The sequence below is a fragment of the Erinaceus europaeus genome, chromosome 3, assembly GCF_950295315.1.
Source record: "Erinaceus europaeus chromosome 3, mEriEur2.1, whole genome shotgun sequence".
Taxonomy (NCBI): domain Eukaryota; kingdom Metazoa; phylum Chordata; class Mammalia; order Eulipotyphla; family Erinaceidae; genus Erinaceus; species Erinaceus europaeus.
In genome coordinates, this window is record NC_080164.1 from 45,549,292 (window position 1) to 45,576,547 (window position 27,256).

The 27,256-nt window shown below is 41.7% G+C and overlaps 1 protein-coding gene across 1 annotated transcript; it reads left to right on the top strand.

The window, feature by feature from the left end:
- The first annotated feature begins 4,565 nt into the window (after positions 1 to 4,565).
- On the top strand, positions 4,566 to 27,241 carry FIGLA (folliculogenesis specific bHLH transcription factor). The gene is made up of 6 exons (XM_007523692.2): positions 4,566 to 4,784; positions 8,291 to 8,443; positions 12,126 to 12,332; positions 13,717 to 13,725; positions 23,566 to 23,600; positions 27,097 to 27,241. Exons 1-6 carry the CDS (start codon positions 4,566 to 4,568, stop codon positions 27,239 to 27,241), a joined length of 768 nt encoding a protein of 255 aa, XP_007523754.2.
- The last annotated feature ends 15 nt before the right edge of the window (positions 27,242 to 27,256 follow it).

The following is a 27,256-nucleotide window of genomic DNA, read 5'->3' on the forward strand; positions in this document are numbered from 1 at the left end:
GTGTGATGGGGGAATGCCCAGGCTGATAGATACAGGGGGGGGGGGTGTTCCTTTCAGCTTAACCCGGGGGAAAAATGGGGAAAAGACTGGTGAGATGAACTTGCTGTGATACAACATAGAGCAAGAGGCAATTTCTCTGTGTCTTGCAGTGGAATGTGCTGTGAGCTGATTCCCTGAGTCTCCTTTTTGTCTCTATTGTTACCACCAGCCCCCTTCTCCAGGGTGCCTTTTTGCATTAGAGTGGCAGGAAAGCCAGGGTTCCATTTCCCAGAACCTCTCACCTGGGGCTCTGAGTGCCAATTAAGATTTAACTACAAACAGTTGTGTGACATTGCAAGCCTGGACATGAAGCAGAGAGCACAGCTCCCCACCTTTTTGCTGTTTCCTGGGAAAGAGCCTTGGGGTGTGGATTCCAGGTCTCTTCAGGACTGAGTGGCAGTTGCAGGAATAATGGCTTCCTGCTCCCTGGATTCAACCATGGTGGCATGCTCATGAACTTCGAGCTCCAGCCTTCTCAGTGATTGTGTCAGTGCCCCAAACCCCGAAGTGGCTTCATTGGCATCTACGTGGAACACCTAGAAGAGATTGTAGCCCAGCTCTAAACCTTAATAGGAATGAATGGCCCAAGGTCACTGCTATGAGTTAAGTCTCTGCTGGGGATCCTAGCAGGCCACTTCTATTTTCAGAAATGACACCCAGGACCAATAGAGGAGGAACAATGGTTTTGAGACATCTGAGTCTGAGTGTCCATGAGGAACAGAGATGCATCGCTAACTTCTATTTTCCAGACCTTTAAAGATAAGGAAAAGTAAGAAAAATAAACGTTCTTAATTTTTAGGCCATTGCAGTATGTGTGGTGGTGTGGGCACTAAGTTAACCACCCTGTAGTTCAACTTAGTTCATAGGACACCTCTCCCTCAAAATAGGCGGCTTATTGTAGGACTATAGTAGACAAGTGAGAAAGTTACAATTAGGATAGGCTGTGGTGCACTTAGTTGAGCACATGTTACAATGTGCAAGAACTTGGGTTCAAATCCCCTAGATTCCGTCTTTGATGGGGAAGTTTCAGAAGTGGTGAAGCAGTGCTGTAGTTGTCTGTCTCCTCTCTCTCTCTCTCTCTCTCTCTTTGCCTCCAGGGTTGTCTCTGGGGTTCAGTGCCAGCACTATGAATCCACAGCTCCTGGTGGTCATCCCCCCCCCCCCATTTTATTGGATAAGACAGAGAGAAACTGGGAGAGGAGAGGAGAGGAGAGGAGAGGAGAGGAGAGGAGAGGAGAGGAGAGGAGAGGAGAGGAGGGAGAGAGTGAAGAGGAGAGAAAGATAGACACCAGCAGACCTGCTTTGCTGCTTGTGAAACATTCCCCTTGTAGATGGGGAGCCGGGGGCTGAAACCCAAATCCTTGCGTGGGTCCTTGCATTAGTGTTATTTACACTTAACTAGGTGGGTCACCATCAGGCTCTTTTCTCTCTCCTCTATCTCTCACTTCTCCCTTAATTTCTCGATCTCTATTCAATGAATGAATGAATGGTGTTTTTTTTTCTTTGTTTGTTTGTTTTGTTTTGTTTTTTTTACTAGAGCACTGATCAGCTCTGGCTTGTGGTGGTGCAGGGGATTGAACTTGGAACTTTGGAACCTCAGGCATGGAAGTCTCTTTGCATAACCATTATGCTATCCCCACCCATAATAAATAAGTAAATAAATAAATAAGAAAGTTACATTTGAGAGGCTGGCAAGGTAGCTTGCTAGGAGGGTGACTGCTTTGCCTTGTGCATGACCTAAATTTGAATCCATATAAATAGGTACTTAGAATCAAGAAAGCTGGGCTTCTCACTGTTGGAGAATGGAGTTATAGTAAGGAAAAGGGGAAAAATGAGATGCCAGGTAGGAATTGGAGGCTTTACTCATGCTTTTAAAATAGATCAATCCACACAGATATTGCTATATGTGTATGTGTATGCTAGTGTCTATACATAGATTTTCTGCCTGCAAAACATGCATGTAAGGTGAGGCCTCTATGGATGATGTCCTGCTCCAGGTGACTCCATATGTGACTATAGGAGTGTCTGGCCTCCCATCAATGTCCCTGTGTTTATGAGTTAAGGGAGGGCTTGTTTTGTTTCCAGAGCTCATGCATGCAAGGATCCTGCTTTTATGACTGTGTATGCCCCCCAACCCCCTGCTCTCTCTTCAAATAAAGCTGGGAGAATCACATATTGAAATAAATACTGATGGAAGTCAGGCTGTAGCGCAGCAGGTTAAGTGCACATGGCGCAAAGCGCAAGAACCGGCTTAAGGATCCTGGTTTGAGCCCTGGCTCCCCACCTGCATGGGCATCGCTTCACAAGTGGTGAAGCAGGTCTGCAGGTATCTATCTGTATCTCCCCCTCTCTGTCTTCCCCTCCTCTCTCCATTTCTCTCTGTCCTATCCAACAGCAATGACAACAATAATAACTACAACAATAAAACAACAAGGGCAACAAAAGGGAATAAATAAATAAATATTTTAAAAATAAATACTGATATAAATAAATGAACATCTTATAGTAATTCATGAGTCCATGCTAACATTAATGCAAAATGACTAAATAAATGTGGAGAAGGAAAGAACTTTCTCACAGTAGAAGGCCAGCCATCAGACTGTAGTCAGAATGGTGCTTCACTTAGGCAAGAGTCAGTGTTGAATGCTCAGGAACATTTCCTCACAAGATGTTTATCAATGAAAAATAAAAATCGGTCAATTCACAGTGACACCCCCTTGACCAAGCAATCAAGATTAGCATAATCCATGGCTTACTGAATACTTGTGGTAGCTTTACTGTCTACATCATATATCTTCTGAGGTGGTGCACAAAGAAAAATCCAGACAACATAAGGAGATTTTGGACAGATCCAGGTTAAAGGACATCTCACTTCTACTGGTAGCCAAGATAGGGCCAGATAAAAGAAATGCTTCACGGGAAAAAAGCAGAAAACACTCCCTTCTTCTCCTCTTCCTACTACTACTATTACTACTACTACTACTACTAATAATAATAGGGGTATTAATAAAAAGAAGACCTTAGGGAGTCAGGCTGTAGCACAGCAGGTTAAGTGCATGTGGTACAAAGCGCAAGGACCAGCTTAAGGATCTGTTTTGAGTCCTGGCTTCCCATCTGCAGGGGAGTCACTTCACAGGCAGTGAAGCAGGTCTGCAGGTGTCTATCTTTCTCTCCCCCTCTCTGTCTTCCCCTCCTCTCTTCATTTCTCTCTGTCCTATCCAACAACGATGACAACAATAATAACTACAACAATAAAAAACAAGGGCAACAAAAGGGAATAAATAAATAAAATAAATTAAAAATAAATATTAAAAAAAAAAGAAAGAAGACCTTGGAGTAAGTGTGAGGAAAATGGTTAGTAGAAACTCTAAGTGAAGGAATGATGGGATAACTTTGTTACAGCTCTTGCATTTTTTCCCTCCAATTTTTATTTACTTCCAAATGAGCTGTTGAGAAATTGTGTGCAGCAGCCAGGGAGTAAGCTCAGTTCATGGAGCACAGGACTTGCATGCTTGGATCCCCTGTGGATACATGCTAGAGTGCTGTTTTGACCTTTTTCCTCTCTCATATATTTGTAAAAAACATAAGATAAACCTTAAGAACATTTTATGCATATTCATCAAAAACTCTTTCTGTGTAAAAGTACATGTATACATATGTATATTTGTGTACACACATGTATACATGTATTCAGCTGTTCAGGTTCCAACTCAGGTAGATTAAATCAGAATTTGGGGGACTAATGCTCAAGCATGTACAATAGCTTGAGAGACATATACAATAGCGGTGGGAGAGACAGAATAATAGTTATGCAAAAAAGCTTATGCAAAAAGACTTTCATGGCTGAGTTTATAGGACACCTCTCCCTCAGAACAGGTGATTTATTATAGGAATATAACAGACAAGTTAGAAAGTTCCAGTTGGTACAGGCCGGGTGCACCTAGTTGAGCACATGCTACAATGTACAAGGACTTGGGTTCAAACCCTCTAGACTCCACCTTTGATGGGAAATTTCAGGAGTGTTGAAGCAGTGCTGTAGGTTCAGTCCCTGGCACCACCATAAAACAGAGCTGAGCACTGAGTGCTCTGGTCTCTCTTTCTGTATCTCTCTCTCTCTGTGTTTCTCTCAGTGAAATAAATAGAGAGAAACAAAGAGGAAGGAAGGACAGAAAGGAAGGAAGAAAGAAAGAAGGAAGGAAGAAAGGAAGAAGGAAGGAAGGAAGGAAGGAAGGAAGGAAGGAAGGAAGGAAGGAAGAAAGGAAGGAAGAGAGAGAAAGGACCTCTCCAGGTGATTCTAAGTGTGCCGTCCAATTTAAACACAGCGCTGATGGGTTTCACCTGTGGAGCTCGTTAACCTGTGTCCCGGCTTCTGTGTGTGTGTGGGGGGGGTGGGTTGCTGAGGGGAGCGCGCAGGTGGTCCAGCCACCTCGGGCCTCGTGCGCCCCCCACCCTGGGCCTCGTGCGCCCTTCAGGTGAGCGCCTAGAAAGGCCGCCGCGCCCGCACCCCCGCCCGCGCCGTGGACGCCATGGACGCCGTGGACGTCGTGGACGTCGTGCCCACCTTCCAGTGCGCCCCGCAGGCCGAGGTGCTGGAGGACGTGCTGCAGGAGCAGTTCGGGCGGCTGCCCCAGCTGGCTGCCATCTGCCGGCTCAAGCGGCTATCCTCCGGCGGCTACTCGCCCACCGAGGACCTGCAGCTGGTGCTGGAGCGGCGGCGAGTGGCCAACGCCAAGGAGCGCGAGCGGGTGAGCGCCCTGCCCCGCGCGGCCCCGGGCCAGCCCGCCAGCCCCAGGACGGCCTCCGGCCTTTCCTCCCCCCTGCACCCTCATAACTGCCACCCACCCCCAAACACCTGGTCAGGACCCGGTGCACCTCCTCACTGCCACCCTCTGAGACCTGGCCCGTGTTCCCAGCTTGGGAGAGCGACAGCGGCCCTGCTACCCTCCAGCCTCCTCCTTGGCAGGAGCACAGGCTGAGGTGGCGGTGGGGACAGAGGCACAGGCAGAAGAGGGCTTGCCAACTAGAAAAGTCCCTGGCAGCCACTTTGTAAAAGCTTAGCATCCCAAGAAACAAACAAACAAACAAAAACTTAGCATTCGCAAGTGGTCCTTAGATCTCTTCCAACCCGTCACCCCATCTTATTCAGCTGTTCTGCATCTCTGCCTGGAAGCACAAACGAAGTGCCAGAGCAGGGTGCCTAATGCAAGCTCCTCCACCTCTTTCTTTCTTTCTCTTTCTTTCTTTCTTCCTTTCTTCCTTTCTTTCTTTCTTTCTCTTTCTTTCTCTTTCTTTCCCTCCCTCCCTCCCTTCCTTCCTTCCTTCCTTCCTTCCTTCCTTCCTTCCTTCCTTCCTTCCTTCCTTCCTTCCTTCCTTCCTTCCTTCCTTCCTTTTTTTCTCTATTTCTTTCTTTTTTAAAATTTTATTTTATTAAAGTAAAGGGACTGTCGCTCAAACTCCGTTAGAAGGCTACGGTTTTGCCTGCTCCCTCAGGCCCTCCGAAAAGCCCAAACCCGACGGCTCTATGGGCTGGAGCAGAGCGGCACCTACTGGCCACTTGGAGTATATTTCTTATTCTCATTTTACCAGAACGCTGCTTAGCTGGGGCTTATGCTGATGGCACAAACTGAACCTGAGACTTTGGAGCCTCAGGCATGAGAATCACTTTGCATAACTATTATTCTATGTCCTCCCTCCCTTTTTAAGTGTTTCTAACGAAACTTCAGCCCCTGCCAGGTTAGATCTGATCTCTCCTTCCTGGCAGTTTTGGAGTTAGATTGCTACAGAGTTGGATCCCAGAGAATGAAGGCAGAGTGAGTGGTGGAAGAGAAAGGGAGCTCACACCCAATTCGGCAAGTATTTCTGGGGCCTGTTTTCCACATTCTGGACCCTTTAGAAGTGTATTGCCAGTAAATCAAGTAGGAGATCTGGGAAAGCTCTGGGAACGGCTGTGAGGAAGCAGTCCAAGTTAAGAGTAGAAAATCTAAGGGGAAGTTACATTGATAGAGAGGGAGAGAGACAGATACCTGCAGCCCTGCTTCACTTGCAAAGCTTTCCCCTTGCAGGTGGGGACCCGGGACTCGAACCCAGGTCCTTGCGGTCCTTGTCTCCCCAGCCCTTAATCCTTTTTTTAGAGGATATATTTTTAAAATATTTATTTGTTTATTCCATTTTGTTGCCCTTGTTGTTGTTATTATTGTATTTATTATTGTTGTTGTTGGATAGGACAGAGAGAAATGGAGAGAGGAGTGGGAGAGAAAGATAGACACCTGCAGACCTGCTTCACCACCTGTGAAGCGACTCCCCTGCAGGTAGGGAGCCAGAGGCTCGAACCGGGATCCTTGTGCCGGTCCTTGTGCTTTGCGCCACCTGCGCTTAACCCGCTGCGCCACCGCCTGACTACCGGGGATAATTTTTTTAACACTTTGTCATATAAATGGACCATAAATGATCCAATGTCCTGTGGCTGGCAGCAGTGTCCAGTTGTTGGTATATAAAATCTATGTGCATGCCTGATAACTGCATTAGAATAAAGTGTTAGAAGTGTCATACTGGCACATAAGACCTATAAAATTCCATTGTTTTAGATACAAGTTGTCCAACTCTTTCTAGAAAAGTTGACTAACTTTTAATCCCTTCTTACAGGGCATGCCCCTTTTCTCCCTCTTTTTTTCCCTTTCTCATGCCTTCCTCCTCCTACTCCTTCTCCTTTTCTTCTTCTTTTTTCTTTTTAAAGATTTATTTATTTTACATTTATTGATTTAATTATTGGAATAGAGACAGAGAGAAAGTGAGTGGGGAGGGGGAGATAGGGAGGAAAAGAGACAGAGAGAAACCTGCATCTCTACTTCACCACTCATGAAGCTTTTCCTACAGGTGGGAACCAGGGGCTTGAACCTGGGCCCTTGTGCACAGAATGTGAGCGCTTAACCAGATGCGCCACCACCTGGTCCCACTTCTTTTCTTTTCTTCTTTTTTTTTTTTGTCTCTAGGATTATTGCTGGGGCTCGGTGCTTGCACTATGAATCCACTGCTCCTAGAGGCTATTTTTTTCTCCTTTTGTTGCCCTTGTTATCGTTGTTGTTGTTATTATTCTTATTGCTGTCACTGTTGTTGGATAGGACAGAGAGAAATGGAGAGGAGGGGAAGACAGAGGGGGAGAGAAAGATAGACACCTGCAGACCTGCTTCACCACTTGTGAAGCGACCCCCTGCAGATGGGGTGCCAGGGACTTGAACTGGGATCCTTAATCCAGTCTTGCAGCTTTGCACCATGTGTACTTAACCCACTGCGCTACCGCCCTGCTCCCACTTCTTCTTTTGTTCTATTCCCCTTCTCAACACTATTCCTAGTGCTGGGTATAATTAGTGACAGAAAAATTTTCTGTGTGCTACATAGAAAATGGTAACCTATTTAAATCTGTAGCTCCTTGATTATAGACTTCACTGTTCTCATACACTTATTAGTTATGCTGTGATAGGACCATGCTTCTCTACTTTCTTTTGGAGAGGGAGGGATCGCATTGTAAGTGAGGACACTTCTTCCAGGGCCTGTACCCCTCAGGGGGTGATCAATAAGAGTCCCAGGCCTTTAGAGCTGGGGTATTTGATCCTGTTGGGGAGGGGGGGGAATGCCTTTGTCTACTTCAAGTCTTACCAGCATGCAGACTTTCTGAACTCTTAACACTTGAGTGTACGTCATCATCTCAGTTGGGAAAGAGGTTGAAGAGTTATGGTGCAATACTTACGTGGACATGTTTTTATCAATTGTATTGATTACTGTCATTACCACTTACTGAGGACTGTTTATGCACCAGGTCAGGAAGAAGTTTTTTTTATGTATAATATGCCACTTTATCACCACAGAAAGCATCCCCCATTTTATAAATAAACCAGGACTTGGGAAGTTGAAGAAGCCTACACACTTATAAATGCTGGAATTGGGTTTTAAGTCCTGACATAATGACCCAGCTTTTACATACTCCCTCTACTGCATCTGCCTCACAGTGCACTTGGGGATGCCCCTACAGAGACACAGACCTCTTCCAGCCCAGCCACCCACTATGGCTGCCATATTTCCCCTTGTCCTGAGCAGCACTGCCAGTGCAACAGTGACTTTTGGGGCATGTGACAGTGTAGGTTCACCAAGCACACAAGAGAGCTGTGAGTTTTCACAACTATCATGTATATATCTGGGTGTGGAGGGCTGTACAGATTAGCTTCTTTGTGTGTTACCATGCCTTTTTCTTTTCCAGATAAAAAATCTCAACCGTGGTTTTGCCAAACTGAAGGCACTTGTGCCATTTCTTCCCCAAAGCAGGAAGCCTAGCAAAGTGGATATCCTCAAGGGTGCTACCGAATACATACAAGTTCTCAGTGATGTTTTGGGAGAAAGCAAAGAATCTGAGGTAAAGTTTAAGGATTTAGAACAACAACACCTATCTTGAGTCCCTTCTATGTGCCAGATAATTTATATATTCCAATTTATAATCCATCGAGTTATTCATGGTCATCATTTTTTTTAAATTTTAAAAAATATTTATTTATTTATACCCTTTTGTTGCCCTTGTTGTTTTATTGTTGTAGTTTTATTATTGTTGTTGTTATTGATGTTGTCATTGTTGGATAGGACAGAGAGAAATGGAGAGAGGAGGGGAGGACAGAGGGGAGAGAGAAAGACAGACACCTGCAGACCTGCTTCACCGCCTGTGAAGCAGACACTCCTGCAACCGGAATCCTTATGCTGGTCCTTGTGCTTTGCGCCACGTGTGCTTAACCCACTGCGCCACCGCATGGTCATCATTGTACAGAGGAGGAAACAAGTAGAGGTGATGGCCATGCAGTTAAGGAAGGTCAGGACTGGGACATGAAATCAGGTAAGCTTTAGTCAAGTTTCTGACCAGTTATATACAACAGGTCCTTGGATATCATCATTAAATTCAATGCCATTTCATATCCCAAATATGTGCCCAGTAGGTTAGTTGGTGTGTCTGAACTGTCCCGATATGAGTGAGTGAGTGCGTCCTGTGAAGGAAGGACATTCTGTCCAGTGCTGGGTCCTGCATTATGTTCTGTGATGCTAGAATAGGTTCCAGGCAGCTTTGTCCCTGAACTGGATCAAGAAGGTTGGAAAGGGGATGGATAAAATCTATTATTATTAGAAGTGTTTTCATTCTTTGCTTAAAATTTTGGAGATATTCTTGTGACCAGAAATATGCTATAGAAACTTCATATCAATTATTCTATGGTAAATTGATTTTTTTTCTCATTAAAACACTTATTTCTCAGAAAATAAGTTTCAGACTATCATACTATAGTAAGTAAAATTAACTTCTATTTTCTTTAGAAGCATAGATTTTCTGTTTGTTATTTCTCTAAAACAATCTAATATAAACAACTCTATAAAGCAAATAAAAGTAAATAGATTTTATTAAGCATTGTTTCATTTTAAGGTCACATGCACTTGCCTCATTGCAACCCAGCTAAGGACCTGTGGTGACACTCATGAGAACTTGCTGTACTTACTTCCTGTCACTGCCCGGGGCACCTGACTCTTTCCTGCTGAACCTTTTTTTCATCTGACTCTTTCCTGCTGAACCTTTTTTTTTTTTTTAAATTTGTGATTTAATAATGATTTACACAATTATAAGACAACAGGGCTATAGTTCCACACCATTCCTGCCACCAGAGTTCTATATCCCCATTCCCTCCATTGGAAACTGAAATAGTTCTCCCAAGGTCACAGATGTGAGTTGACTCATATTTCTTTTTTGTTAATTTTTTAAAATTATCTTTGTTTATTTATTGGATGGAGATAGCCAGAAACCAAGAGGGGAGGGGTGAGAGAAAGAGAGAGAGAGAGACAAAGAGAGAGACAAAGAGACACCTGCAACTTTGCTTCACCACTCGCAAAGCTTTCCCCCTGCAGTTGGGTCTAGAAGCTTGAACCTGGGTCCATATGCACTGTAATATGTGCGCTCAACCAGGTGCGCTACCACCCAGTCCTAGGGTTGACTATTATTTCTATAACTGTGTGTCTGCTCATCCGTCTATCTATCTATCTATCTATCTATCTATCTATCTATCTATCTATCTATCTTTGCCCATTTTTTCTATGGTCCTGCCTTCTCTTTCTAAGTCACACCTACACCTCTTCCTACTTCCAAGTGTTCTTTCTCTTTTTTCCTCTTCTCTCTCAGGGTCTTGAAGGAATTGGGGTACATAGCCCTATAGTCATCTTTCCCTTACATCTCTCTCCCTCTGGGAGTATGGACCAAAATTCTTTATGGCATGCAGAAAGTAGGAGTTCTGGCTTCTGTAATTGCTTCTCCACTGGGCATGGACACTGGCAGGTCAGTTTATACCCCCAGCTTGTTTCTGTCTTTCCCTAGTGGGCTAGGGCTCTGGGAAGGTGAGGTTCCAGGAAGTTTTGGTGAGGTCATCTACCCAGGGGAGTCAGGATGGAATCACAGTAGCATCACAGTAGCATCTACAACTTGGTGGCTGAAAGGCAGCAAGATGTAAAGAAGGACAAATGTTTAATAAAATGGAACCATAAAGTAGAAATAGAGCAGATGAAAACAGGGATATTAGGGTGGGAAGAAGCTAGGAAGTCTATTTTAGGTATGTTCCTAGGGACCCATGACTTTAATAATTTTTGTTTGAGCTTGATAGTTAACGTGGAGGCAGACTAAAAATATTATCTGGGGAGATGGTGCCAGTGTTGAGAATAGGACTGGAAAGCTGGATTAGGGTAGAGAGTAATTCCCAAACTTGAAGAAAATATATAAATATAATTAATTGTTTGCCACTTTGATCTGACCCAACTGCTGAATCTTTTAAAATGATCTTGACAGTTGGGCCATGCAATTTCCATGGTGATTTTCTGTGGTTTCCCAGGACACACATCAGATAGGCATTTCTTTTCCTGAGGGACAATCCCACTGGTGAGCTCACTGATGTTCTGGTAACATAAATCTCATGAGGGTTTTCATTAACAGTCAATAGGACAATGTAGATGAATGTGCTTTGCACATTCAAGCATCATAGTGTCATTAACAATTATCAGAATGAAAAGCACAAAAGTGTCTATTAGGCTGTGGAAGGTTTGGGGTGGTTATATGGGTTCATTTCTGGAGCAAGGCTAAAAATGGTTTAGTTACCAGAAGTGGAAGGATTAAAGCAAAGGCCTTAGTAATTAGCCCTAGGCAGCACCACTAATAAGAGGAAGCAGGGATCATTAGAGAGAAGAAGGTGGCAGGGGCTTGGAGAAGCCAGATGGAGTTCTATAATCAGGGAGGGAGAACCTGAGGGTAGAAAGTATTGGGAGAAATGCCAGGAAGTTGCTTGGTTTCCAGGGAAGGCAACTAGGCTGGGAGTCAGTTTGAAGGTGGTTGAAAGTGCATTTTGGTCAAGATATGAAGCCCAAGGAGAGATAGGTGGCAAACTTCAAGTCTGTTCAAACTGGAATTTATATAGAAATAGAGGGCCAAAGGGAAGAAATTAGAAAAACTATAAGAACAATGCTGTTTTTCTAAGGAACAATGTGATCTTTGGGGGGATAAAAGAATAACAGATATAAGAGAGAAAGATAATTGTTCCAGAAGCATAGAGAACAAATAACTAGGTGCTTAAAGGTATTTAAGAGGTTTTTTTCTTCTTGTCTGCTAGACCTATTTGAATGATTACTGAGAATATTTTCTGCTATGGTGGCAATGAACTGTCCTATAGGCTAAATTGTGTGGGTGTGATCACATGTTTGCAAAAGAGCAGAGAGTTGCTGTAAACTTTCCTTCCATGTTAATTGTGTAGCATATATGCTTTACTTTGTACTACATTCATTATAAAGTATAGGATTTATTCCATTCTATAATCTTTTTCATGAAGTTACCAGTTGCACACAATTTTGAGTTCATGCAAGAACAAAATACAATACATTGAGCAATGATTTTTCTCTCCATAGTAACTTAATGATGGCTATTCTCACTTACATGAAACCTCACCAGTTAAAAGTTTGAAATCATTAATTCAGATCTTCAAAAATATTATTGTCATGTGTTACACTGTTTGAAAACTGAATGTGGTTTCTAGAAACAAGATCTATGTCACCAGAACTACAGCAGCAGTACTTCTGAACCAGATGTATTTTTGGCTGGAGAGTTATCAAGAAATATTACCCAACATGCCAATGTTGTGGGCTTGAAGAATGAGAAGGAAAGACCCTGGGCAGATGGTGGCAGTGGTGAGTCAGCATATGCTTATCAACAGACTGGAGCTATCTCCCCTGCCAGGAGTCTGGTAAAGTGCTTCTTTTTAATTATTCATATAGATGTCAGAAATTCAATGTGCTGCTTGATGCATGTGACATTTCCTATGCTCAGATATGACTGAAATAGGATTATTTGTGAAAGCACCCAGGAGGGGAAAGTGTAGTTTGCTAATTGGGGATGATATTCCCAAATTAATTGATCAGTAATTGAGGGGATGGCAACTCCTCTGCAGTCACCCAATATAGACATACACTTATTTTATGACCCTAATTAGTATATCGATTTTTTTCTGGATTATAAGATATCCTAAAGAGAAAAGAAGTTGCTTGCCATAGATGAAGTTGCATGCTGATGCCATTTGCAAACACAGGGACACACACAGACACACAGACACACACACACACACACACACACACACACACTTTTTTTGACTGGTCTTGTTGAATGGCAGCATTTTCCAAGTAATAACAAAGTGGTTCTCTGTGACAGTTATTATTTTTGTCAGACTAAGCTTCTGAAGTAGCAGCCTGCCTCTCCAAATCTAGAAAATGCATTTTTTTTTTGCCTTTGTCTAGTCAGTGTTATATGGTTGACACCCCTTGCTTGCTCCATACTGTAACACAATTACTAGTAAGAAAGGGAATCTGGCACCAAGTGGACAGTAACAAACAGTTACTTAGTGTGATGTGATCAGTCCTGTTCTGTGGAGTCACAGTGATGGCTGTTGGTGGGAGACAGGTTAGAGTAGCAGTTGAGAGCAGGCTCTGGAGCTAGAACGAAGAGCTTTAAACCCTGATTTTACTACCTGGTAACTCTATGACCCTAGGTGACTTAGTGAATCTTTTTAGTCTTTAGTTTCCCTATCTGTTGACTGGAGATGATTGTATATCCTTTGTATGAGATAATGGCAATTCAAATGTCATCTTGTCAGTGAAGTCTCTTGCACAGTACCTGGCATTAAATACGCTTGACTTACTCTGAGTATTGACTGGTGGGTAATCCATAGTGAACCACAGACGTCCTGGCTCTGTTTTCAGCAGGTGCTCTGAGTTCTTCTCATTTAGTTCTTACCAAGACCCCACTGGTTTACAGTTTTTCAGGAATCCTGCTGACACTGGCTGGCCTTTAACCCTATTTCTGATGTAATTACTGTTTTACTGAGAGCACCATTTGTATACATGCTCAAGCTAGAGTTTCACATTCTGTCCACTTGAGAGAGAAACCTTCCCTTGCCAGTCAGTACTCAGGAAACAATGTCTATTCCTCCTGAGGCAAGAGAAAATGATTTGAAACAAAAGTGTAAAGATAATGACCTTAACTGAACATTAAACTTGACTGTTTATCACAGCAATGCTTCTAACACATAGACTGTCTAAAAATACTAAGAATCTTAGTTGCCTTTACTCCTCAAGAATTATCAGGTAAGTATGACCAAGTCATCGTCATGACTTGCTGCTTGACGGCATTAATGTCATTCCTACTGGGCCTGGACTGGGAGTGGAGTCCAGTGGTAACAGAACAGGCTTGTATGCTTGGCAACACCAGCAATAAGTATGTACACGAGGTTCCAGTTATCTAAGGATAAGTGATTTTGGAAATCAACTTTGTATAGGAAGTAGATTTAAAGTGGGGACTAACCTTTTCTAGAATGAAACAGAAAAGTTCTGACAAGATTTTATTTTAAGGGGATAAGATTTAATTTTAATTTCTCAGGTAGGCTGAAATTGTCAGTTGGAAGACTGCTAATCCTTACAATGAATGACGTGTTTGAGATTACAATGCATGCATGTAACCTCTGTCAAGTATAATTTCTTGAGTATGTAGAGTACCATTTTTGCCAAGTGTTCTCAGGATTTCATAATTTTGCCAAGCATTTCTCAGTTTTTGATATTCAGATCTTTATTTTGAGAAATTAAAAATGTTTATTCTGAAATGATGATTGGCTTATAGAGAGACTGTCCAGTGCAGTGTTTCCCCTAACCCACTTGAGAATAAGTTACCGATTTAATACCCCTTCACCTCTAGTAACATTAGTATGTACTTCCTACTAGTGGGGGACTTTCTGTTACATGACCAAGACATAACCACTCTAATCAGGGTATTTGGTATCACTGTTATGCAATCTACTGGTCCATTAAAATTTTGTCGAGTCTTTTAAAAATATTATATTTTTATGAGAGAGCGATACAGAAAGACTCACAGAGAAAATCAGAGCATTGCTTAGCTCTGGCTTATGGTGGTGTTGGGGATTGAACCTGGGATTTCAGAGCCTCAGGCATGTAAGGTTTTTGCATAACCATTATGCTGTCTCCCCAGCCCCCAAAAGTCTTGATAATATCCTTTCTAGCAAAAGAAGCCATCCCAGTAGTGTCATGAGTTATATTTAGTTGTCATATCTCTTTTAGCATCCTTCATTCAGGAACAATTACTTAATCTTTCTGTGATTTCTTTTTTTTTTCAGTCTCTTTATTCAAAACTAAAAACACATAAACATTATTTATTTATTTATTTATTTTAATTTATTTATCAAAACCATAGGATAAGAGGGGTACGTCTCCACACAAGTCCCATCAGCAGAACTCCTTATCCCATCCCCACCCTTGATAGCTTTCCTATTCTTTATCCCTCTGGGAGTATGAACCCAAGGTCACTTGTGGGATACAGAAGGTGGAAGGTTTGGTTTCTGTAATTGCTTCCCCGCTGAACATGGGCACTGACAGGTCAATCCGTACTCGCAGCCTGCCTTTCTCTTTCCCTAATGGGGTGGGGTTCTGGGGAAGCAGAGCTCCAGGACACAGTGGTGGGGTTGTCTATCCAGGGAAGTCTGATTGGCATCATGCTGGCATCTGGAACTTGGGGCTGAAAAGAGAGTTAACATATAAAGCCAAACAAGCTGTTGAATCTTTCTGTAATTTCAATGACACATTTAAAGGTCATAGGCCAGTTATTCTTTAGAATAGTTGTTGCTTTGTATTTATTTTCCCTTTTTTGTTGCCCCTTTTTTATTGTTGTTGTAGTTATTATTGTTGTTGTTATTGATGTCATCATTGTTAGACAGGACAGAGAGAAATGGAGAGAGGAGGGGAAGACAGGGGGGGGAGACAGCTAGACACCTACAGACCTGCTTCACCACTTGTGAAGTGATACCCCTGCAGGGGGGCTCAAACCGGGATCCTTACACCAGTCCTTGGTGCACTACTGCCCAACTACCAGAATAATTCTTGCTTTGAATTTATCTATTTTCTCCTGATTAGATCCAGAGACACACTTAGAGTAGCATGCAAGTGATACCATTTTCTACTTATTGCAATCTATTAGAGAGGGCACAATCTTACTGGTTCTTTATTAAGAAAACTTACTTTGATCTCTTGTTTAGTATGCTGACCACCATACCTCTCGAATTTTAATATGCATTGTGTGTGGAGGAACTTTGAAACTATCTAACTAGCTCATTACTCATCAAACACTTTGTATTTTGAAATAATTATAGGTTCTCAGGTTCCAGAGAAAGTACAGAGACAGTCTTATGCTTGCTTAACTTGGTTTATCCCAAAGGCTGTATCTTATGTAATTATGCAATAGCAAAATGAGAAGATTGATACTAAATATAAAATTCCATTTTGTTTTGTCATGTGTGTGCATATTGTGAATCACCACTGAAATCAAGATACAGCACTGTCCCATGACTATAAATCTTTCACTTTTATAGTTGCACCCACTTAGTGTTTCTTCTCTTCGATTCCCCTTATCATCTGACCGACATTATTCTTGTTCCTCCACCTCTCCAATTTATCATTTTGAGATTAGAATAATATAGTATGTCTAGAGACTATAGAAACCTTTTTTCTCAGCACAACACCCTTAAAATTATCTAAGTTTTATCTAAGTTCACCCCTCCAGTGGCATAGATGCAGCAACATTTAGCCATTTACTTAGCATAGAACACTTTGCTTGTTTATATATTCACCTATTTTCCATTAGTGGTTTAATAGCGACTTAGACAAGATTATAAGAGAGTAAGGGTATAGTTCCACACCATTCCCACCACCAAAGTTCTGTGCCTCTGCTCCTCAGCCCAAGGATAACCACCATAGTTCTCTCAAGGCTCAGAGATAGGTTGGCTACTTTTTCTTTTATGTATATTCACCTGTCTTTATGTCAAAATTTTTCTATTTAATGTGATATATTAGTAAATCATACTGTCACACATTTTATGATTTGTTACTTGAACTGTCTTCATTTTGGCTAAGGAAAGCCATGTTAATGGAATTACAGTTCCACCATTAGCACTTCTTTTCTAGCAGATGTTTGAGCTCAAGCATCTTGTACTTTTCCAGTCCAGTCCAACTTTTTTTTTTTTTTTTTATCACAGCACTGCTCAGCACTGGCTTATGGTGGTACAGGGGAATGAACCTGGAACTTTGGAGCCTCAGGCATGAGAGTCTCTTTGTATAACCATCTCCCCCCCACCCACCCCAGTCTACTTCTTATATCCATGGACTCATTCTGTATAAATCATTCCCTACCTCATATCTTTGTGCCATCTTTTCCTTGTATGATTCTTCTCACCCCTTTTTGGTTTTTAACAACTGTATAAGTTTGTTAGACTGATTGGTTTAATCAACATAAATTTATTTATAACAGCTTTGGTAACTAAAGTCCAAGACCAAGATTGACTAGTTGGTAGGTTCACTTTCTTGTGTGGCCTCTCCCTCTGGCTAATAGATGAACTTTCTTCTGTGTGCATGGATCTTGTGTTTGTCATCCCAAATGCCCTCTTTCTAGAGGGGCACTAATACTGGTGGTTCCTATTGCTTATGACCTCATTAAATTTTACTTTATTGAAGTAATGTTGGTTTGTTAGAATATTGTCACAGAGGTACAACTTTGTCTCCCCAAAATAGGTGTCAGTATATCTCTCCTTCAACCAAATCATCATCTTCCAACCTTCTTTCAGTCAGATATGCTAAAACAGACTATAGTTTATTAGAATTTCACTCTGTATTTTCCATCACATTATTTGACTCCTATGAGAGAAAGAGAGAGAGGTTGACTACAGAGCCAACTTTCTTCAATGCAGTAGAGGCCGGGCTTGAACCTGGCTTGTGGACATGGTAAAGCAGTGCACCACCCAAGTGAGCAATTTCTCTGGCCCCTGGCTTATTTCACTTTACCATGATTCCCTCTAGTTTCATTCATGTTGTAGCAAAAGAGATTTATTTTTATTTTTTTAAATTTTTATTTATAAAAAAGGAAACACTGACAAAAATCATAGGTTAAGAGGGGTACAACTTCATACAATTCCTATCACCAGAACTGTGTTCCCTATCCCCTCCCCTGATAGCTTTCCTATTCTTTAACCCTCTTGGAGTATGGACCCAGGGTCATTATGGGGTGCAGAAGGTGGAAGATCTGGCTTCTGTAATTGCTTCCCCGCTGAACATGGGCATTGGCAGCTTGATCCATACTCCCAGCCTGTCTCTCTCCCAAGTAGGACAAAAGAGATTTCATCTTTCCTTTTAGTTGAGTAGTATTCCATTGTAAACATATACCACAATTTCCTTTAAAATGAGCCTACAATACACACTGACATCTCCTAGAGATTTACCTAAAGAACACAAAACTGCTTATTTGAAGAAATCTATGTACACCTATGTTCATCTCAGCACTTGGTAATAGCCAACAGTCAGAAACAACTCAAGTGGCCTTTTAATATGTCTTTAAATATTTAATATAGGTGGTATTATTATTATTATTATTATTATTACCAGAAAATACTTAGTATTTACAAGTCCTTTCATACAACACTTTTCACATTATTTTGTCATTCACTTGACTGGAATCAGCTTCTCATTTATTTCTTTTTTAAAAATAATTTTTATTTGTTATTAATAGTTACAAGATTGTAAGATTACAATGTATAGTTCCACACCACACCCACCACCAAAGTTCTGTGTCCTCAACTCTCCCACCTCTCAAAGATAACCATCATAGTCCTTTAAGAGGTGATTATGATTTACTGTTGATTTAATCATGATTAACAAGGTTGTAGGATAAAAGGAGTACAATTTCATACAACCCCCACCACCAGAGTTCAACATCCCATCCCCTCCATTAGAAGTTTCCGTATTCTTTATCCCCGTGGGAATATGGACCAAAGTTCTTTATGGGGTACAAAAGGTGGAAGGTCTGGCTTCTTTAATTGCTTCTCTGCTGGACATGGACACAGGTCGATCCATACCCCCAGCCTGTAAGAGGTGATTATTTCTAAACACAGTAAAGTTCCGAAGTACTGAGGATTAGAACTTCAACATATGGATCATGGCCAAATGCACATTCACAGGAAACCAACCCTTCCCTGGCTCTAACTGATATTTTACCTATCCTCCCTCCCCTACCTCCCTGTGAGTGACTCATCCTGCCTGGGTTTGGCTTACCTTGGGTTTCCCTTCCTTGACTTGAGCTCCTTCTGGTGCTAAATGTCCCCTCTGCCCAGACACCCTACCCTTCTTACCCAGATTGGGTCTTGAGTCCCCACACCAGACCACCCTTCCATGACCCTTCTAACACAGATCAAGCTCTACCATTTTGCAATGGGCCACCCACTCCTGGATGCTTCCCTCATCGCTTTGGTCTCTGATACCCTATACTGGTCTCCCTCATGTGCAGTGGCTCCCACACTTCTCTCAGGCCACCTTGGCTCCCCCTACCTCTGCAATCCCAGCTGATAACATTAGGAAGGAATCACACAGGAAGGGGAGAGGGGAGTGGTTTTGTTTTATTTAAAGTGCCTGTTATGTAACTGTCTTCCTGACTGATTTTATCTTTAATAGAGTCAACTCTGAGATTCTTATTTACATGTGATATGAGTGGTTATTTAATAACATTTTATTGACCTTGTAGAAATGTACATTTTAGACTTAGGAGCTGTAAGGAATTAAGATAAAGGGACCAAGGAAACAAAGCTCAGTCTGGATCATCATAAGGACTCAGCTTAGCTTCCCTGAAGTACTAACTACACAGGGTTTCAGGATGCTGGCTCAGTCCCCTTAGCTGGAATCTTGGGATAGTGGGTGTGACTCTCTAAACTGAAATGCTTATGTGCAAAGGAGCTTGGGATCTAGGAGAGAGGTCTATCCCAGCCTTCAGTTTGCAAGACGGACATCCTTCTCCCTAACTTCAAAAAGGATTTGAGAAATCCTGGTATTGACAGAGGTGAACATTTTTGGGGATTTGGAGACGGGGTCAGTAGAGGACTTGCAAGGTCAACAACATTCCTGAGAGGCAAATTCCTAAATGAAGTACACAAGAATCTGCTGACAGCAGGGTTGGAGAATAACTTCCTGGGACAGAGCAGGTTTGCTTAGGAACCAGATGAAGAAATACATGTGTAGAGATGGAGAAGGCCAGGAGCCATGTGAATCCATAGAATCTGACATATGGAGGAGCAGGGATGACAACACAGTTCAAGTGAGACTCATTTAGAACTGGAGTTTCAGGGCTGGGGAGACAATATAATGGTTATGCAAAGGGCTATCATGCCTGAGGTTCTGGTGTCCTAGGTTCAATTCTCAGCACCACCATAAGCCTGAGCTGAGCAGGGACATATGGGTGAACTTAAGTATCTCTTACAGAGGCCTGAGTACACTGCTGTCATACACTTCTAGATTTTGGCATGTCATAGGACCATTGCTTGGGATGGATTTATGACAGAAGGAAGTCTGGGTGGGTAATAGATTTCCACTACCCACTCTCCAGGGTGTGATCATCTCTATGTGAAGCAAGTCACTGGGGGCATTTTTTTCTGAGAGCATTTTAAGTTCTATGATGAGATTATCTGGCTAGTTGGGGTGAATTTATTGACACCCTGGGAAAAGCCCAGTAGCATCTGTTTTCTGTCTGCCGCTTCATATGGTCCCCAGATAGTGGCTACATGTGACTGGAAAAAAAGAAAGCCTACCCCATGGTATGGTACACTGGGCTTTTTCTTGGGAAGCACAGTTTTCTGCCCTAGTGTTTGCTCATGGTGGCCTGTGGGACATAATCTGTTGAGCTTTTCCCATCAAGCACTTTAAAGAATTGAGTTTCCCTTTTTTAAAAAATTAATATTATCTCTACATGTGGCACTGAGGGACGAAATCAGGATCACTTGTTTGTGCAGTACTGTTGAACAATCTTCCCAGCACAATTTTCTACTTTTTTTTTTTTGAGGGGTTTAGAATGAGACAGGTTGAAGTCACCACAACATTCCAAATCCATGGAATTTCCCTGCTGCCATTCATGGTGTTCTCTTGTAGTGCTGGGGCCAGAACCTAAGACCTCCTGCACAGAACAGCTTGTATTATACTACCTGAGCTTGCTCTTGGCCCCGACTTCCTCCTTTGGGGCCTTGAATATTGTCAGACAATACACATTCCTTATCGCATCACCAGTTTAGGCACTTAACTGTGGACTAAGGGCACTGAGACTCAGAGAAGATTGTTTCAGTGATTGTATATTTGAATCTGGGGTCTTTCTCTGTTTTATAAGCTTTGTGGGTTTGGGAGTTGGTGCTGTGATGACAAGCTCTGGTTCCTGGTGCTGATACTATGAATCCATCACTCTGAGTGGCCAGTTTTTTCCTTTTATTTCTTTTTTTACTAAATAGAATGGAAAGAAATTGAGAAAGGAAGGTCAGATAGAGAGGGAGAGAATGAAAGATACCTGCAGCCCTACTTTAGTGCTCATCAGGCATCTCCTTTGCAGGTGAGGAGCAGGGGTTCGAACCTGAGTCCTTGTACATAGTAACATGTATGCTCACTGGGTTCATGACCACCCAGTCTCCTGAAGCTAATGCCATAGTTCACTTTGAAAATGCTTGTTCACATGAATTTTCGAAAGAAAAAGTAGTAACCCAACTCTTAAATGCTGAAAATTATGGTAGTTGACAGAAGAGGGGTACACAGGAAGTTTGGTGGTAAATGCAGTGACTTGCACGCATGAATGTGAAACTATACTCTTATTAAAGTTTTATTTGTAAGTCAATAAAAAAATAAAAAAAACAAAAAAATGTTAGCTTCATCTAAATCAAGGAGTTAAAGAACCAAGATTACCTAAGGAAAAGAAACTCACCCCCCCACCCCCGAACTTTATTAAATCAGTGTGCACCTGCTGTTGGTTGTAAGGCTGAATCACTTGACATATTGCCTAATGTACTATTCCTCTCCCACTCACTGAGCCAAGGCTTAGTATACATGTAGAAGATAAATAGGTACCAGAAGTTCTCTGTGTCAGTATTCAGTCCCCAGCACAGCAACAATCTGAAAAAAAAAAAAAGATTTTATTTGAATGAAGCCTTTTTTGTTGTTGTTGAAAGGGGAATAAAGGAAGTATTCCTTCTGGTGGGTCAGAATGTGAGTGGGTACTCATCAGGCAAGGTATGCTGTAGGGAGGGAAGTCTTCCTACAATTAAGTATAGATGAAAATTGAAACAGTAGAAGTTAATATTCATAGGGGATAGAGATAATGTATCAAAGCTGTTTGACCACTGGGAAGGACCCCTGGATCATGCCATCCCAGGCCTTGACCCAGAGATGGAAAACATTATATAATAGGAACACACACACACACACACACACACACACACACATACATATACACAAAAAACCTGAAGTAAAATCTGAAGAAAGCAAAGATTTGTACCCACTTCTCAGGATGCAGCCTCTCAGAGATAGTTTAGCAATCACAAAGCTAAAGGACATCATCAGGTATGTGGGCCTGAGGACAGCCACACAGTCCACTGGAAGTGAGAAAACCAAGGAGACCAAAAGAGGCCTGGGTTCTTACAAGGAAAGAGGGGAAAGAGAGAAATAAGGAAAGGGGGAGGGGTAGTAAGGAGGCAAGCAAAACCCTATCAGAGCACTACTGTCAGTTCAGTACTCAAGACTAGAAGTCTAAAACCAGAATGGGTTAGGGGGGAGGGAGGATATACATGAGCACTTTCATCCTTGCCTCCATAGTACATTTACTCCTGTCTTCCCTTAATATTTTTCTTGATCAGATTTGGCTTTGAGTCTCCCTTGATGATGATTGGACCTCTTCCCACAAGAGCTGCAGCCTACCAGCAGACACTGACATCACTCTAGGGTTCAACCCTTTTTTTAAAATTTAAATATTTATTTATTTATTCCCTTTTGTTGCCTTTGTTGTTTTATTGTTGTAGTTATTATTATTGTTGTTGTTGTTGATGTTGTCATTGTTGGATAGGACAGGGAGAAGTGGAGAGAGGAGGGGAAGACAGAGAGGGAGAGAGAGAAAGACAGACACCTGCTGACCTGCTTCACCGCCTGTGAAGTGACTCCCCTGCTGGTGGGGAGCCAGGGGCTTGAACCAGAATCCTTACTGTTGGTCCTTGTGCTTTGCACCACGTGAGCTTAACCCACTGCGCTACCACCCAACTCCCTTTTCTTTTTTTTTTTAAATTTATTGGGGAATTAATGTTTTACATTTGACAGTAAATACAATAGTTTGTACATTCATAATATTTCCCAGGGGATGAACACTTCTCTATGAACCCCCAAGCTCACCTTCCCAGAAAAGAACCAGCATTTTTTCCTACATTTATAGGTTATTACATAGTTAATTATTTTGAAAACATTTTAAAAAATATTTATTTTCCCTTTTGTTGTCGTTTTTATTGTTGTAGTTATTATTGTTGTTATGGATGTCGTCATTGTTAGATAGGACAGAGAGAAATGGAGAGAGGAGGGGAAGACAGGGGGAGAAAAAGTTAGACACCTGCAGACCTGCTTCATCGCCTGTGAAGCGACTCCCCTGCAGGTGGGAAGCCGGGGGCTGGAACCGAGATCATTATGCAGCTCCTGCGCTTGTGCCATGTGTGCTTAACCCGCTGCGCTACCGCCCGACTCCCATAATTAATTATTTTTTAAACAGAGTCTGCTTAGCTCTGGCTCATGGTCATGCTAGAGATTGAACCTGGGAGCTGGGACTCTTAGGCATGTAAGATTTTTGCATATTCACTGTGCTATCTCCTCCAGCTTTACTATATATTGGGCTGTCAGAAAAGTCACGACACATTTTTTTTTTATAGAAAAAAATACCACATGACTTTTCTGACAACCCAGTAGTTATTATAGCAAATTTTGATTTATTAAATGAGACAAATTTCTAATTGTTGAACACTTCTGTTACTTGCGTTTTTTTAATCTCATAAACATAGTAAATAATTTGTTTAACCCTTTCTGTATTTTTTTTTTTTTTAGGATAGATTTCCAGAAGTTGGACTCTTGAGTCACAGGTATGTTTAATCTAAAACTTGCTAGATGGCGTGTGTGTGTGTGTGTGTGATTTAAAACTCTTTTATTTACTCTTTTATTTTAGTTAGCTGGGAGTTTCGTAGGCATCACATTTAGAATGTAGCAATGCATGGGAAAATGGTGAGATACATGTGAGCACTCTTTTAGTGGCAGATAATTGGGACCAGGGAGAAAGAATGCAATCAATAGTGACAAATGATAACCAAGAAACAAGAAGACATAAGACAAAGCTACTAATAGTGACACCTTTTTGTACTATTTAAACAAGTATTAAAAACACAGAGGTACAGACATTTTTATATATATGCCAAGAGTTAGAGTTAGAGTTGTATGACATCAATTTTTTTTTTTGACATCAATTTTTTAATAGGACCAGAAAGAAGTATGAGTGCTAGTTTCATCCTTGCCACAAATAGGACCTTTTAAATGATAAAACCTCAGTGGGTAAGAGATGATACCTTTAAGTCTAGTGATCTTTGATTGCTAATGAAAAAATTGAAACAAGAATATTTTAATTCTATTTCTTTTATGAGCTGTTTTATCCATGTCCTCTAACCATTTACAATGGTCTCTTTTCTCTGTTTCAGCCACCATTAAGCATGAAATGTGAAAAGACCAGCCCAGGGTCACTCTCTAGAGATAAATAAATGCAATCTTAAAGATGTTGGAGTCTCTTTTTTTAAAAAAAAGCTTTTCTGTGATAATTTAAAATTCAATCATTACCCATTAAATGGCTTTGCCTGTCACAAATTTATGAACCTTCTCTTTAATTTTGTGCTTTGAAAAAACCATAGACTGTAGAAATTTCAGCCTTTACTCTTTTTCCTCAACCCCACAGGAGATTTCCACTCTCACCCTCTTAGGTCCCACACCTAGTTTATTTAATTCCATCTAACTTTTTTAGCACTTAAAAAAATAAATTTATCTTGATAGGGCAGAGAAATTGAGAGAGGAGGCAGAGATAGGGAGAGAGACGGAGAGACACTTGAAAGACTGCTTTACTGCTAGTAAAGCTTCCCTCCCAAATTGGGCCATTATAAATATTTTTATCACTCGAGGAACAGTGACTATTATCTGTCCTGGGACAATTAACTTTAGTAGGAATGCAAACTGAATCTTAAATAGTTGTTGACCATGGGAGTGAGACTTTTCAAGTCTACCTGATTAATTACCTGAGTAAGGTCTTATCGCACTTTGTACAAGTGAGATATCTTTGCACCTTGAACATAGAGAGACAGTTTTCATCTCCTTGATGATAATTCACAAAGACACGGCTTAATAGGTGTGGGGTTTACATATGTTAATTTGCTATCACAACAGTCCTAGGAGTCAAGCATGACTATCCCTGTTTTATAGGAAGTGTCTTAGTTTAAGCTTCATAACAAGTAACACAGATTGGGTGGCTTAAACAACAGGACTTTATTTCCTGAAGTTACAGAGACTACAGAGTCCAGGATTAAGGTCTACAGGGTTTGGTTTCTAGTGAGGATGCTTTTCCTCCTTCCTGACAGCTACCTTCTTTCTGTGACTTCTCATGATAGGGAGAGTGAATAGGTGTGAGTTAAGAAGCTCTATTTTCTCTTTTCTCTTCTTCTCTACACCTTTATCCCATCTACCCACAATCATATAGTTATATTGGGGATTACAGCTTTAACATACTAGTTTCTTTTTTAAAATTCCTTTATTAGGGGATTAATGGATTATAGTCTACAGTAAAATACAGTAGTTTGTACATTCTTAACATCTCCACATAACAATACAACCCCTACTAGGTCCTCTTCTGCCATCCTGTTCCAGGACCTGAACCCTCCCCCACACCCCAGAGTCTTTTACTTTGGTGCAATAAACCAACTCCAATCCAAGATCTGCTTAGTGTTTTCCCTTCTGATCATGTTTTTCAACTTCTGTTTATGAGTGAGATCATCCCATATTCATCCTTTTGTTTCTGACTTATCACACTTAACATGATTTCTTCAAGCTCCATCCAAGATGAAGTGAAGATGAAATCACCATTTTTAATAGCTGAGTAGTATTCTATTGTGTTTATAGACCACAACTTGCTCAACCACTCATCTGTCATTGGACACCTGGGTTGCTTCCAGGTTTTGGCTATTACAAATTTGCTCCTGTGAACATAGGTAGACACATACCTTTTTGGATAGGTATGTTTGGTTTCTTAGGATATATCCCCAGGAGAAAAATTGTAGAGTCATAGGGTAGGTCCACTTATCTAGCCTTCTGAGAGTTCTCTAGACTGCTCTCCACAGAGGTTGGACCAATTGATATTTCCACCAGCAGTGCAGGAGGGTTTGTTTCCTTTGTCTCCACAACCTGTTCAGCATTTGTTGCTGCTACCTTTTCTGATGTGTGACATTCTCACAGGAATGGAATGGTATCTCATTGTTGTCTTTATTTACATTCTTCTGAAAATCAGTGACTTGGAGCATTTCTTTTTTTGTGTTTGTCGACCTTTTGTATCTCTTGTGAGTATTCTGTTCATATCCTTTTCCCATTTTTGGATGGGGTTATTTGTTTTCTTGTTGAGTCTGGCAAGCTCTTTATATATGTTGGTTATTAGCCTCTTGTCTGATGTTTGACATGTAAAGATCTTCTCCCATTCTGTTGGAGCCTTCTTTGTTAGGGTGGTGGTTTCTTTTACTGTGCAAAATCTTTTTAATTTCATGTAGCCCCATTGGTTTATTCTTGCCTATATGTCTTCTTTGTAATTGTCATAGAGATAGACATATAGATCACAGCACCCTCTCCCAGGAGTTTGAACCTGAGCTGCAAACATGGGAAGGTGCACAGCCTACCTAATGAGCTTACACACAGGCTCTCTCTCTGGTCCCATAATCACGTTTTTATAGTAATTAAAGTGAATGTTGGTTAAGCGGAGTTCTGGGGAGTTGGTCTTGATTTGTGGGGTCTTAAAGTCCCAAATTTACCACCTGACTTTGTTACCCTCTGAAAGTCACTGTGTTGGGAAGTCAAAAGGCATTAGACAAGGAAAGTGCCTTAAGTACTGTCATTTTACAGAGAGACAACAAGACGCATTGAGGGTAAGTGACTTCGCCAAGGTCATCCAGTGGCAGGTCTGAGGCTATCACCAAGTGTTCTGGTTTTCCACTGTCTCCATTCACTATATACTTTACCTCTGCAATCCAGACTGGGGACAGCATGGAGAACTGGAAGGAATTATACCAATAGCCCCAGAGGTAGGGCAACAACAAACAAATTTGCCTTGTTAAAAATGGAGCCATAATTAGGATAGGGATAATTTTGGCTTGGAATTCAAATTCTTTTTCTTGTCTTTTCTGTTTTGGCAGGGCATCATTTTCAGACTCTAAATAAACAAAGACTTCAAGTGTAAGACTTTGCTTTATTATTTTTTATAACAATCTCGGGAGTCTACATCCTCTCAGGGAACACATGTCTGAGATTTTCTTCCTTGTCATGCAATTTTCACGTTGGCGCCAGGCAGTTCCGGGCAGTTGGTGGTGCGGAGCGGGAGGCCGTGGGCGCGGGGCCCAGCTGGACTGCAGCGGCGCAGGCGGCGGGCAGTGCGGGCGGGGGCACTGCAGCACCGCGGCGGGCGCGGGCCGGCTGGACAGAGGCCCGCTAGAGGGGGCGCTGTGGG